General features: G+C 40.1%; 1 protein-coding gene across 1 annotated transcript in view; it reads right to left on the reverse strand.

The window, feature by feature from the left end:
- The window catches only part of MEGF10 (multiple EGF like domains 10), a 131,148-nt gene that overhangs the window by 22,641 nt on the left and 94,763 nt on the right, over window positions 1-13,744 (reverse strand). Inside the window, exons 13-16 of the mRNA XM_017500999.2 lie at window positions 7,348-7,494; window positions 6,023-6,157; window positions 5,365-5,493; window positions 1,934-2,062 (exon numbers count right to left, since the gene is read on the reverse strand). Of these exons, the coding sequence (XP_017356488.1) occupies window positions 1,934-2,062; window positions 5,365-5,493; window positions 6,023-6,157; window positions 7,348-7,494 (540 nt within the window). The remainder of the gene's footprint in view (window positions 1-1,933; window positions 2,063-5,364; window positions 5,494-6,022; window positions 6,158-7,347; window positions 7,495-13,744) is intronic.

Raw genomic sequence — 13,744 nt, forward strand, 5'->3', positions numbered from 1 at the left:
TCCTGTCACTGTAACCATCACTGGTACCCCTGGAGGCAAGACTAATGCCTTCTAACAAAACGTCCCTTCAACCCTGGAAGAATAGGACATTTCCTTTCATTCTTTCACATTTCTACTGCAATCCTGGACTAAAATTCCAATGGGCTGAGACGGGTACTCTATGTTAAAATTATCTGTATGCTTTTATTTGTAGTACAGAACGTCTCTATTGTCGCTACCAGCCTTGTCCACTGTTATTAACTTAGATAATATCAACTTCCCTAAAGAGGTGTACTAGAATGCTTACCTTAAAAAATAACTACACTTTACAGGTGCTTTGTAAAAAGCAATACGCCTTCACCCTGCTGCATAATTTCCAATGCTTAGACCGGCGGGTTTCTTGAGCTAAAGACACCCAAAAATTCAGTTGGCTTACACAGGCTGGCAGCTGCCCTGCAAGAGTGCCTCGGGGATCTCTGGCATGATGAAAGCTTCAATACAGGCTGATTCAGTGGCTGTTTCCAAATATTACATACGCTTTTCATTTTCCCATTTTCTTATGAGACTTTCAAGAAGCAGAGGCAGTGCCCAGGTGCCAGTTCACACTGATGACCCTCTGCTGTCATACATTTATTTAGCACCTAACTACTCTGTGCCAGATTCTTTTCATGAATTCTCTTGTTTAATCTTTACAGCAGCCCAGAAATTCAGGGATGGATATTCCCATCCTGTAGACAGGAGCTAAGCCCCAAGTACCCTAAGTCACACAGCTGGCAATTGGCAGAATGGCAGGGCCATGATTCAAATGCAGGGAGGTCTGGCTCCAGACCCCATGTTGTTCCCACTATATCATGTTACTTGCACTTAAAAAAGGGTTCTCTGAAGCAGGTTCTAATTTTAGAATTATAAATAATATCTTACAAGTACCTTTCACTAAGAAGTGAAACAATATTTATAGATATATGATCTCTGCAGAATATGCTTGGGCCAGCCTTCTTCCTTACCAATTATCCTTTTCAAATTTTGGTTCAAGGTCTACATTCTCTTTTAGAAAGTTTTGAAAGACTTTTTCAGCATTTTCTTTAATTATGTACTCTAATTAGTATTAGGTAAGAATTGCCTAATTTTGGACCCATCTTTCCTCTTCAGCTTCTTGCTATTATTTTAAATTATCCACCATTATTAATACTTAATCATAACACATGCCTTCCTGTCTTGTCTCCTTTTTTCAACTGAAGGTAAGAGGGCAGAGAATCATCTTCCTTCCCCAATGATGCTCAGCTTTGGAGTACTTTGCACATTATATCCTATCACACTAAAAGCCTCATGGAAGAAAAAATGGTTAGATGCTGTGCGATACAAAATGGAGAAAATAACTAGAGCAGTGGCTCTCAAAGCGTGACCCCAAGCTGGCTTTACTACCAGTTGACAAAAATCGGAATTCTCAGGTCCCAGCCCAGACCCACTGCTTCTGACTCTCTGGGGATGGGACCAGCTTCTGCGTTTGTTGGGTCCTCCAGGTGATTCTGAAGCTTGCTACAGTTTGAAAACCACAGAACTCCATCTTTTCTAAGAGCTCACATTAAATCAGGCAGTGAGGCTTGTTGTCTTCACTACCTTTCTAATCTCTATACTTATCCTAACTTTTGTGCCGTTAAAATAAAGCATTGATCATTATAAATACTGTTTAGTTAAAGGAGAGAAGAGAAAGAAACTGTACACCATTACAGCATCGCTCCACCTCAGTGTCCTGATAGAACCTAGAGACAGAATACTTGGAATGTAGTAGCTCTCAATCACTTAGAGAAATTTAGATGTCTAGAGGTCATTAGGAGAGTGAAGTACTCCAACCTCAGGGACCCTTGTTGAGCTCCAGTCATGCATGCGGAGGCTGAGGCTATTTCCTCCTTGGAGGAGTCTCCCCTTGGTGAGCCTCAGAGGGCTTGTCACTTACTCTGAGTGCAGTAGAGCCCCGTCCAGCCAGGAGTGCATTTACATTCCCCATCGTAGGCGCTGCAGAAAGCTCCATTGTGGCAATTGCACGTGTGGATGCAGTTTGGGCCCCAGTGGGCAGGTGGACATGCTGAAATTACAGGTGTGGAGAGGTCCATCAGAGTTCTGAGGCCAATACCAAGCAGGGAGAATTCCATCCAACCCTACAGATCTCCCTGCATGTGAGAGGTTAGCAGGGTACATCAGGACTAAGAAAGCACGCTGCTCTGAATTCTGCACTAAATCCCAGATGGCCTCTGAGCTCAACAGCAACGACTGTCATTACTGACATACATACTCACTCACAACTGCAGACTGAGGTGGCTGGGACAAAATCACCTCAAGTTTACAGATTCAGTTACTAAACAAACACCCATTCAGCACCTATTATGTACCCAACACTTCCAGGCACAAAGGCGACAGCGGAGGATAAGACAAAGTCCAAGCCATCCTCTGGAAGCTTATATTTTGGTAGCAGAGGCAGGCAAATCAACCAACCAACAAAATGAAAAATCGGTGGGGGTAAGTACTATGAAAAAAACGTAAGGAAGATATGGAAGACAATCATTTTGGGAGCTACTCCTTTGAGGAAGGCCTAAGGAGAGGACACTGGACCAGAGATAAGGTGTGAAAAATGACTTTACTCAAGAGAGGTTAAAGGACCCAAGGCCATGTAGCTCATGCTTACAAATTCTAAATCCTGTACTCTTCAGTCTACTCTAGACTTGACACTTTAGGCTCCTGTTAAATATTGAGATTTTGGCTGGGTGCGATGGCTCACACCTGTAATCCCAGTACTTTGGGAGGCTGAGGCAGGTGGATCACCTGAGGTTGGGAGTTCAAGACAAGCCTGACCAGCATGGAGAAAGCCCATTTCCAACAAATACAAAGTTAGCCAGGTGTGGCAGTGCATGCCTGTAATCTCAGCTACTTGGTAGGCTGAGGCAAGAAAATTGCTTGAACCTGGGAGGTAGAGGTTGCAGTGAGCCAAGATTGTGCCACTGCACTCCAGCCTGGGCAATAAGAGCAAAACTCCATCTCAAAAAAAAAATGTATATATATATGTGTATATATATATATATATATATGTGTATATATATATATATATATATATATATATATATAGAGAGAGAGAGAGAGAGAGAGAGAGAGAGACAGAGAGGTTCCCAGTGGCATGTAAAAATTGGTTTACTTGTAAAAACTCTTAATTGGAAGATGTAGAAAATAATACAACTAAATCATTAGGGGTCACTGCCGATTAAAGAGCCATCAGAAAAATCAGATAAACTCTCTGTGAAATAATAACATAAGATCATGGGCTAAAATAATTTCATTGACAGAAAATACTTTTTATTCATATTAATACTTCAGGAACATAATTGCATAAAAGGAGGACTGCCTATAATTTCTATATGGCTATCCAGTAGGGAATGTGGACCAGTAAAGACAATCAATAATACATATGAAATAATTCTTAAAATGAAAAAAATTCTTCCATAATTGTGTGCACCATTTTTGTCTAAGAGCAAGGGGAAAATACTAGGTGACACTTGAGGTCTCAAGTGAACATTAGAACAAATTTTCTAAGTACAACGCCCTCATTTTACAGATGAAGAAACTGAGGCCCACAAAATGTTAATAGTGACTCAAACAAGGTCACACAGATTAATAATAATATTTGTTCTTTGTTAGACAAAACCAGCTTCTCTCTTTTAAAGCCACAGCACGACTCGGTAAAAACTATTGAAGCGTCTAACCCATGTGATGCTCAGTGAAGCACCCTTTACCTAAAACAACCCATTCCTTAGATGATACTTAACCAGCTTTTGTAAACCCATTTATGTCCATGACATATTTTTCTGAAGTAACCCACTGCCATTAGGCTGTTCTCCCTATATTTGTTATGATCACAGAATGGGAATAAGGATTACTCAACTTAATATTCCTAAAAGGTAAATATATAGATAGGGCTCTAAAAATCATTTTCCCAAGAACACCTGCCCCTTTAAATGTACGCCTTTAAGTTTTCAAAGTCTCTGTTTTCACCATGAAGGGCTTTGCTCTCTTTAGACAGGCTCATAATCAGCCAAGAAGAAATATTAAGATGATTCTGTAGAGTCCATAAGGGAATCAATGAAATCAATGATCCCCAGGAGAAGCAAAGGCTCTTGCCAAATAAATCAGCTTCCTGTGGAGTGATTAAGGGAGGAGGCAACACTATAGTCTCCATTCATAGCTGTGTTTCTATTTCTGTTCCTTTCAGCACATTTCTCCTCCAAATAAGGAAGGGAAGAACTTCCAAAATAAAGACTACTTTTTAAAGGAACAATATAAATCAATCATTTTATGACAACGATATTGGATCTTTTACTCTTCTCAAATCCTGTTTTTCAGTATGTATTTATCAATCTGTCTATATGCCCAACTATTAGTCAGAGCCCTTGCAACACATGTAGAGTTAAACAGACTGATTTCTTCTCAAGTGATGCCCACAGAATGGAGTGAACACATATCAAATAACACTTCTTTTACTAAAGAGCTACACTTCTGAGATTTATTAGCTCTCCTCCCTTATTCCTAAAAATGGGGCACAGCCTGGGCTACTTATGGAAAAAATTAACATTCAGAAAAAAATCTTCCAGCAAAAAACATATTGCTTATCAATTACTATGTGCAGGTTGATTGAAATTGTGAAGTTTGAATTAAATCATCAATAAACACCATGTAAAATGACTGGACAGTCATTCTTTCATTTCTCTATGTGCATCATGGAGGGATTCAATATAAACAGAGTGTTTCATAAAATTTATAATGAATGAAACCAGATTACCCCATGTATATGCTATTCCTTGGTCAAAAGTTGAATACTTTTAGAAGTTGCACTGACCCTTTCAAAACCTTCATGAATGACTTACAGTTAATGTCATTTTTTTCATGACATGCATACTCTAAGAGTCATCTATATAGTCCCTTATAGAGTCATACAACTCCTGTCTGAAATCCAGTGGTGTGGAAGGCACTTGGGAGAAGCCAAGGTGAAGATAAGCATATTAGGTGGGCAGTCAACTCAGGATCCCAATAGGTTTCTAAGGCTCACGTCATTTAACTCCATTTCTTTCTTTCTCTGTATTTATTTCAATGGATGACGAATCACTGAAAAGTGGATAAGCAAAATGTTACATATTTAGGTTCTTTCCAAGACATTATTTGGATTTAAATATAGGACCATTGCATAAAGCTGTTAATGGAAAAAAAAAAAAAAAGCATGTGTAGAATGTGTCTTATAGTTAGTCATATATTCTTTCTTGATTATATAAAAACACTCATACTTCAATCCTAAATAATCTAAAAAAAAAAAGAATGATTGATTAATTGTTCTCAAACGAGACTTACGTTGAGAGCAGTCACTGCCGATCCAACCCGGGTAACACTGACACGATCTGTCAATGGGGTTACAGGTTCCATTGTTGGTGCAGCTACAAATTCCTGCACAGTTCTTCCCAAATCTGCCACTGGGACACACTGCGAATAAGCTATAGGTCAGTAACTCACAATCACAACCCGCCTCACAGAATCTTAGAATCTTAGCACAGGAAATGACTTTAAAGGTCACAGGCCCAGCTGCTCATTTGGTAGATCTATCTGTGCTCAACAGCATCCCTTATCCTGAATGGGGTCATTTTTACAAATCCATGAAGCCAAAGACTCTCATGTAGGCATCACAAACCGGGAGACGTCATTGCACTTCTAGAAATCAAGACTTCTTGGTCTGGGAGTCAAAATCCTTCCTCATATTGATTTTTTATGGGAGACCGTGTCCAGCTAAAACTGAAGAGTAGCACAACTCAGGAAATAAAAAGGTTTTGCTGGAGTGGAAAACCAGCTTTTCCAAAGCTCAAAGTCCTATCTTAGAAGCTGCAGATACAGCACCGTAGAAGGTATTCCTAGCAGACAGCTGAACATGGCCCTCAGGAAGACCAAGGGAGGCCTGAGGACTGACTCTCCGGGGTGCTCATCACCACCCAACTGTCCCAGATGCTTCCTGCCTTACCTTCATTGCAGAGGGCGCCTGTAAAGCCAGGCAAGCAGTCACACAGGCCAGTGATGTGGTGGCAGGGCCCGCTGCTGTGAACACACTGTGGACATGTCTGGCTGCAGCGATGCCCATAAAAACCGGGGGAGCAGACTGAAAATAGAAGGGAAATCGGCAGTTGTCTTTCTGAGATGCAGTTATCTTTCTCTCGCATTCCACATGGGGATCTAGTTAAAGTTTTATAGGTTAAAAAACAAAATCTTAAAGAAAAGTAAAAAAGATACTAAGAATTTTCCAAGTAGAAAACAGGAACAATGAAGGAACAAAGGAACCCTTTAATGAAGAAAAGAAGCCACTGAACTCTGAATTTCTTGAGGGAAGTAAATGACTTAGTCTTCTTTATTTTCCCATTTAAGGCCCCAATTAGCTCAAGGCTTGGCATAAAGCAGGGGCTCAAGGAATTTTCATTGAATAAATAAAGAGATAAAAAAATCTGAAATACTAATAAGTCTCAAATAAGTCCTCTCAAACCATTTGTTAATCTTATATTCTTTAAGAGTCATTACCGGTAATAAATAGATCGACAATCAAATTTTGAAGATTTTGCCTCCTCAAAATGGTCCAGGTTAACGACTGTCATCGAAAGTGTTTAAACAAAATGCTACATACTTAGGTTCTTGCCAAGATATTATTCAGATTTAAATATAGGATAACTGCACAGAATTCTTATGGGGGAAAAGGCAATTTTAAAAATTAGAACAGTATAACATAATTAGTGACATATTCTTTTTTTGATTGCAATTACCAAAAATCTTATTGATCCTTCTCTAACTTAAAAGTCTTGAGAACCAATGTCAACAGCCTCCTTTTTTAACTTTGCAATTCCACTTTCCCCATAGCACTGATTTTAAGACTACTAGCAGGATAAATGATTTGCCTCAAGGTTTGGCTGATGTTGACGTCTGGTAATTGAGGTAAGGCCAATGCCAAATTGCTGAATAAAATATTTACAGGTCAATGAATTTCTAGAACACCATTTGCAAGCTTTCGGAAAGCATGAAGGAATATATCCTGGGTTGTGCCAATGAGGCAATGTAGTAATTACCGAGAAGAAATGGTTAAATCCCCATCTGTTAGGTTAGTTCCGAAGGCTGGAAAGAATGAAGCTCTTAGAGAAGTGCTTTCTAGTAGTTCTGCAAAGGACAAAGTGAATATTACACTCTCTTCTGCCTTCAAGTCCAACAGGACATCACTATAAACTTAGAGGTGGAACAGAGATCATTATTCTGTACATGGTACCCAGGGAAGGGAAGGTGGAAATTACTGCCTAATGAGACACTTACTCCTCTGACAAGTGGTGCCTCGGAAGCCTGGTGCACACTCGCAGATGCCATCGTCAGGGGAGCATGAAGCCCCATTTTTACAGTAGCAGGGCAGGGAGCAGTTGGGGCCCCAGCGTCCCTCAGCACACACGCTATCACAGTGGACACCTGAAACAATGCACATGGGGCAAGGCTGAGTGAGAGGCAGTGTGGAGCTTCTGCAGATACTAATTCCAAGATGAGGACTAAGTTCACGGTGTTAAACCCAAGGATCAAGAGCAGCAATGAGTAGAGAGTTATCATCTTGTAAATATCAATACACAGTATCATCATAACATTAAAATAATACCCAGAATGATTTTCTATGGAGTCATGAAGAAGGAATAACACACCTTTTGTTATATTGATTTTTCTTCTTCAGGATGAGGGAGCAAAGCGGAAGACCAAGGGCTCTGTCTATTGAAAGTAAAATGTATCAAAAATACAATATCTTTTAGCCTAAGTGACTTCCTCCTCCTCCTATTCTTTGTGTTCACAGAGAAATAAAATATAAAAGGATAAAGCAATGCAGTTACATAAAATGTTTGCATAAAGAAAACCCTCCCCTAGATTAAACAAATAAACATCTTAAAATAACTTGATGGTGCATTGTGCAGAAGAGAAAAATGCACGGACATGTGCCACCAAATTCCTCCTTAAAAATCCAGTTTTACATTGGAGAGATATTGGCAGAATATCACAACCAACATTATTTGTAGCTGCTGTCTATGCTATGGATTATTATGAAACTGTATGCAGGTGTTTAACTCTCATTTTAAACACTGAGAAACTAGAATTAATAAACAAATGCCAAAAGTAAACATAAAGGATAGCCAAGGTTGCAAAAATAAAACTAAAACCAGGTTTTATTTGAGATAAATAAAAGTCTCCTCTGTATATTCGTATTGGAAATACAATAAGGGCCTCTTTCTTGCCAGAATTTCTCTTGACTTAAAGAAATCCTCTTCACATTGAAAGGCAATAAGTTATAATTAGTAGTGAACTTGCGGTTGCCAGCCTCAGACCAAATGAAAACACATTAAGAGCAAGCACGCAAACCCTCCAGGATTCCAGAATACTAACAATCACCCAGCACCACGATGCTGAGACGGTCATGTCTTGTGTTATAAATTTGGCTTCTAAAATGATCAAGCAAAAAGTCACCACAGTCTCAACCTTAATGTGAAAGCAATCTCAAACTATAACATGAATGTTGCTAATTGGTATGCCATTTCCGGTGAACAGTAATTCTCCACTTTTTACTGCTCCTGGTTTTTTTTTTTCCTTCTGAAAGTCTCCGGCATGGTAAAGGCCATTAAGTAGGCAAGAAAGCATGCAGACCTCATTGTGTCTAGCTTGAACCAACAGTAGACTTTTATTTCAGTTTGGACCTTGGGCTGGAGAAAGGAGACCAGGTCTCTGTTCATAAATCCAATTGGGGTTTAAATTTTTCCCATTGAGTAAAGTATGAAATTTGGGCCTACGATGTTGGTTTTTTTCTTGCAATCACGAATATATCCTTTTTTTTTTTTCTTTCAAATCTCTTTTAAAAAACAGATGAAATTGCAAACTCTGCCCTCCCAAAATGTGACACATCAGCCACAGAATCCTACCTGGAATTTTTATCCACACCTACGCTGGGCAGAAGCATCAAGCATATTAAGCAGTAAATCACTTCAAAACAAGGCTGCAAACCTAAACTTTGTTTTGTGAATTTAAAAGAAAGTACCAACAAGGGTAACCTGCTGAAGGCTTCATTCTCAGTTCAAATTCAGGTCCTAGATGCTGACTGTGAGCCAAAACTCCTGCTTAACCACAGCCAAGATGGGGACACCTGCTTATTACAGAAACTCAGATAACCAACCCAGGGCATTTTGGTGTGGAGCCATCAAGGCAAATCCCAATGAACATATTGAAGAAGTGGAAGCTGAGTAATTATCTGGTTAATCTGACTAATCATCATCCTGAAAAATTAGTCCTGATTTTTTATGCTTTTTTTGTTATGGTGGGGACTTGGGGTAGAGGGAAGATTTAGCCATTTATAATGACTTAGTTCATCAACTACTTGCCAGATCACTACTTCAAATTACACTTAATAAATTCAGTTAAGATAGAAGGGAGTACACTTTAGGTCAAAAGTATATGCTACTTTTTTATATTATAGATTATCATGATTTATGTATAGCTTAGCACATTCTCAATCAGAGCATGTTAAGAAAAATGACTACAGGTCAGATAGGCAAATCTGAATAAAGATATCCTTTCTTTCATAACTGATTCCTCTTCCTTTAATAGGTTTGTTCAGCTGATTAGCCTAGCCATCAGTCATAATCAACTATATCCCCATAATGTTCTTATAAGTAACAAGGCCCACCCTATATCAAGAAGATCCACTGCAGAGATAAGCTTGTTTCACAGGATTTACCCATTATTTCATGTCCAGAGAATTATAGCAAATTCTATAGATAATTGATCAAACCTTCTGTATCCAATCATATAAGCATCTTTCAACAGACCCAAGCTTACTTGAAAATAACTTTTCTTGTAGGATTGCAAGAAAATCTATCCTTTGAATATAAATTATAAAAATTCTATTACCAACTCCCTCTTAAAATTCAAGCCCTTTTATTTTACTCTATCATCAGTAAAAAACGAGTCAGCATTTTGCAGAGATGCCTAATCTATGTGAAGATAAATATCAAGTATGTCTCGGTTAGGGGACAATTCCAGGAAAATGTATGGAGTTGTCTTTCCTCCTCTTGCTGCACCTTCTTTTCCTGCTGCTGCTTCTCTCCTTCTGGTCCTCTGTGCCCTCCTGGTTATTTTTCCCTTCATCTTACAGTCAGAAATAGACAAGATACATTTATTATTGCTGAGTCGTACCTTCGCTGGAGAATATTGATATTTTAAGAGAGCACACATTCTAAGAGCCTAAGAAATAAATATTCTAATTGTGGAATTTTAAGCAGTAAGTATCACAAAGAGAGTGTTGGGTAGGTTTTTCTCTAAGTCGCACCTTATACTGCTGAAGTGATTTCCATGTAAGGATAGCCCTGCAATGAAACATTCTCCAGGATGAAGAGTTGTAAGTTTTGCTTTAACCACGATTTCTGGCTCTGTGTGTGTACGTGTGTATTATTTACGTTTACCTCCTCTTTTTTTTAACTTTTGCCAAATTTGCTTGAGTCCTGTAAGACATCTTTTTGTTTCCTTCTTTGTCAAAGGCACAAAAGGAAACCCAACTCAACAAACATTCAAGGGATCTGGCCAGCTGCTGGCTTGCTGGTGAGAAGTTTTCTTAAAAATGTAACTCCAGCCGGGCTCGGTGGCTCACGCCTGTAATCTCAGCACCTTGAGAGGCCGAAGCGGGCAGATCACAAGGTCAAGAGAGCAAGACCATCCTTGCCAACATAGTGAAATCCTGTCTCTACTAAGATACAAAAATTAGCTGGGCGTGGTGGTGTGCGCCTCTGGAGGCTGAGGCAGGAGAATTGCTTGAACCCGGAAGGTAGAGGCTGCAGTGAGCCGAGATCGAGACACTGCACCCCAGCCTGGCTCCTGGCAACAGAGCAAGACTCTTCCTCCAAAAAAAAAAAAAAAATGTAACTCCAAGGTGATAATGACCACAGAAAAGGCACACCCTTCTCTGCCTGGGATCATGATCAGGAAAGGAGGTAGCTTATGAAGGGGGAGGAGGACTGCAGACTAAAGGAACAGTGGCTGCAAGACTCAAGACTCAGAGCCCGGAAGAAGTGTCTTTTCTTCGGGAATTGCAAGTGTTGGGTACAGCTGAAACTCGTGCTGAGGAGAACCAGTGAGGCATCTGGGCAGTCAAGCAGTGGCCACATTGCATTGAGCCAAGAGCGCCATGCTGTGGAGTGTAAACTTCCCCCTGGTGTTAACAGGGACCAAATGAACAATTTTAAGAAGGAAGGGGCGTAACTAAATTTGGGCTTTATCAGAGGGCAGAACATTGCCTGAAGAGGTCACGCCTGGGAAGAAAGAAAACCTGTCAGGTGCTCTTTTACCTGGGGAAACCCCATTTGGGGTTCCTCAAGTAAAAAAAAATGATTAAAGTGGCAAGGCATGGAACTAAGTCAATGTTAGCTAAGATGCAGGGGAAGATGAATTCTGGAGAGTTATGGAAGAAAATTCACATGCAGACTCCCCTCCAATGCTCCACCAAAGGTAATTAATTTCGGCAGCTTCCTGAGGGAGAGACATTGCCTGTTTTTGCACACCATAGCACCTAGTATGGGAGGTATTAAATAAATATTTGTTGAATAAATTGATAAGCATAGTTCCTCTTTCCTATGTGATATTCAGGACTACTTTCCAATGGATGAAGCAACCACATCATTCTTTGCTTCCCCAAATAAGTCTTCACTCAAACCAGGAAGCCCAAGATATTCATAGTTTGTGCACCAAAAATGGTGACCCTTCCCTGCTAAGGGGGTGGAGATGTCTTCCTTGTTTATTTTTGAGCAGATATATGTTTGGGGGCTCAGGTCTGTGTTTTTAAATGTAAACCCAGATTATTAGGCCATGAAAGAATTATGTGACATCTTAAAGAAATTCCTTCTGAAGTTTTAGCAAAACACAGATTAAAACTTTAATATTACAGGAAATAACTTCCTAAAATATTGGGAAGAAGAGGGAAAATGGGAAGGAGGTAGGTTTAAATCTGCAGCCATCTCTGGTTCAACGGGAGCATTATTTCTGATAAATGTTCTAATGCTGATAAGGAGATTTGTAAGGGACTGTTTTTGCCAGGACTGTGGACAAAGAGTTCTTTGATAGCCTTCACGAGTTGCTAGGCAATGGCTGAATGATCGTGATAAACTTCAGCTAAGCAGCTCTAAAGAAATGTTCGTGCAATTAATGCCTGATGCATTATGCCAGCAGCCTCAATGTGAAATCAGCATTCACTGGGCATTTGTGATTGCATGAATGCAGTAAATAAATCATCTGGGGTGTCATTCTTTCCCCTCTCATAGACGTAACCCCAAATCCTTGTCTTACTTAATTGCTTATATTCCTTATGCCAGTATTCCAATATTTGGAGCATTAGTGAATGAAGGAAATGATTTTGATTCAATGTCTTGTTCCTGGGCAACGAGCTATTAAACATATATTAGAACAAAGCGAGATATTTGTTAATAATAATTGGGCTTGGTAATTATAAGACGGAGGAACTACAGTATTTAGTCACAACACTTTTCTGCTTTTCTAATCCTTTGACCAACAAAGCAGTGGCATAGTGTAGTGTGATGTAGTATAGAGAAGTTATTCACTGGTATATCCATCTCTGTTGACAGAGTGGCTGTCCTGATGCAATGTGAGCTTCTGCAGGATGGGAGTTGGCATCATTCATCTCCATGTTCCAGCTCGCAAGCATTATGGTTACAGAGAGCCTGGAGATACTCAACAAATGGCTGTTAAACCAAATCTTTCTATTTGGATACTACAGATTTTAAAGATCAGTAAAAAGGAATCTGCTTCACATAGATCAACCAAGTTGAAAAAAGTCCTGATAAGTCACATAAATCAGAGATGTTTGCCTTTGCAGTTGCAAGATCAAAAAAAAAAAAAAAAAAACCTCAGAGATAGTGGCCTGCCTTGGACTCAGATAAAAGCAAGCAGAAAGGATTGCTAGGCAGATCTTGGAGTTTTGGCTTTTTCTATGGCCTTTTTTTTTTGGCCGGGGGGTCGGGGGGGATGAGCACCTCCCTCCACCCTCATGTCAGGGGCCCAGCCTTCTGCTTTTATATGATCCCTTCCCACAAGAGCAAACAGACAGACAGATACATATGAACCTGCAGACACACTCTCCACCCCTCAATACCCAAAAGGGTCAGATGGTGAGTCATTGTACTTGTGGCTGATTGGGTGCAGGCATGTTAATTAAACTCGTTTGACTAAAGTTATTACCTCCAACTAGGATTTGCACTTATATGTCACTGGACAAAGGAAGGTAGGTCTCCCCTTATTTTAATAATTTGGGCATCCCTTAGCTGCATGAGACATCACTTTGGGACAGATTAGTCCTTGAAGGAGCAGTTCACTCACTCAGCTGGTCAACCTTGGTGTTTGGAAAAACATGGAAAGGAGGGCTTTCCTTGTGGAGAGAGGCTGAGGCCATTGTAGGCCTAGTTCTGCTTGCTGGGAAGAGTGGAGAAGTGGGCTGTTCTCATCAACTTGCCCACAGGGCTCCTCCTTCCAATTCCACCCTTCCTGGCTGGCCTCAGATGAGCCCCGCACCTCTCCTCTTTTTCTCCTTTCCCCTCCCCTTACAATTACACCATGCCTTGCTAGTCTCGTTTCTTTCTCAAGACCCCTAGAGTTTGATTGGGTGTCCTATTCTCTTTATCTGTTTAGC

This window comes from Cebus imitator, unplaced genomic scaffold (genome assembly GCF_001604975.1).
Source record: "Cebus imitator isolate Cc_AM_T3 unplaced genomic scaffold, Cebus_imitator-1.0 Scaffold275, whole genome shotgun sequence".
Lineage (NCBI taxonomy): Eukaryota > Metazoa > Chordata > Mammalia > Primates > Cebidae > Cebus > Cebus imitator.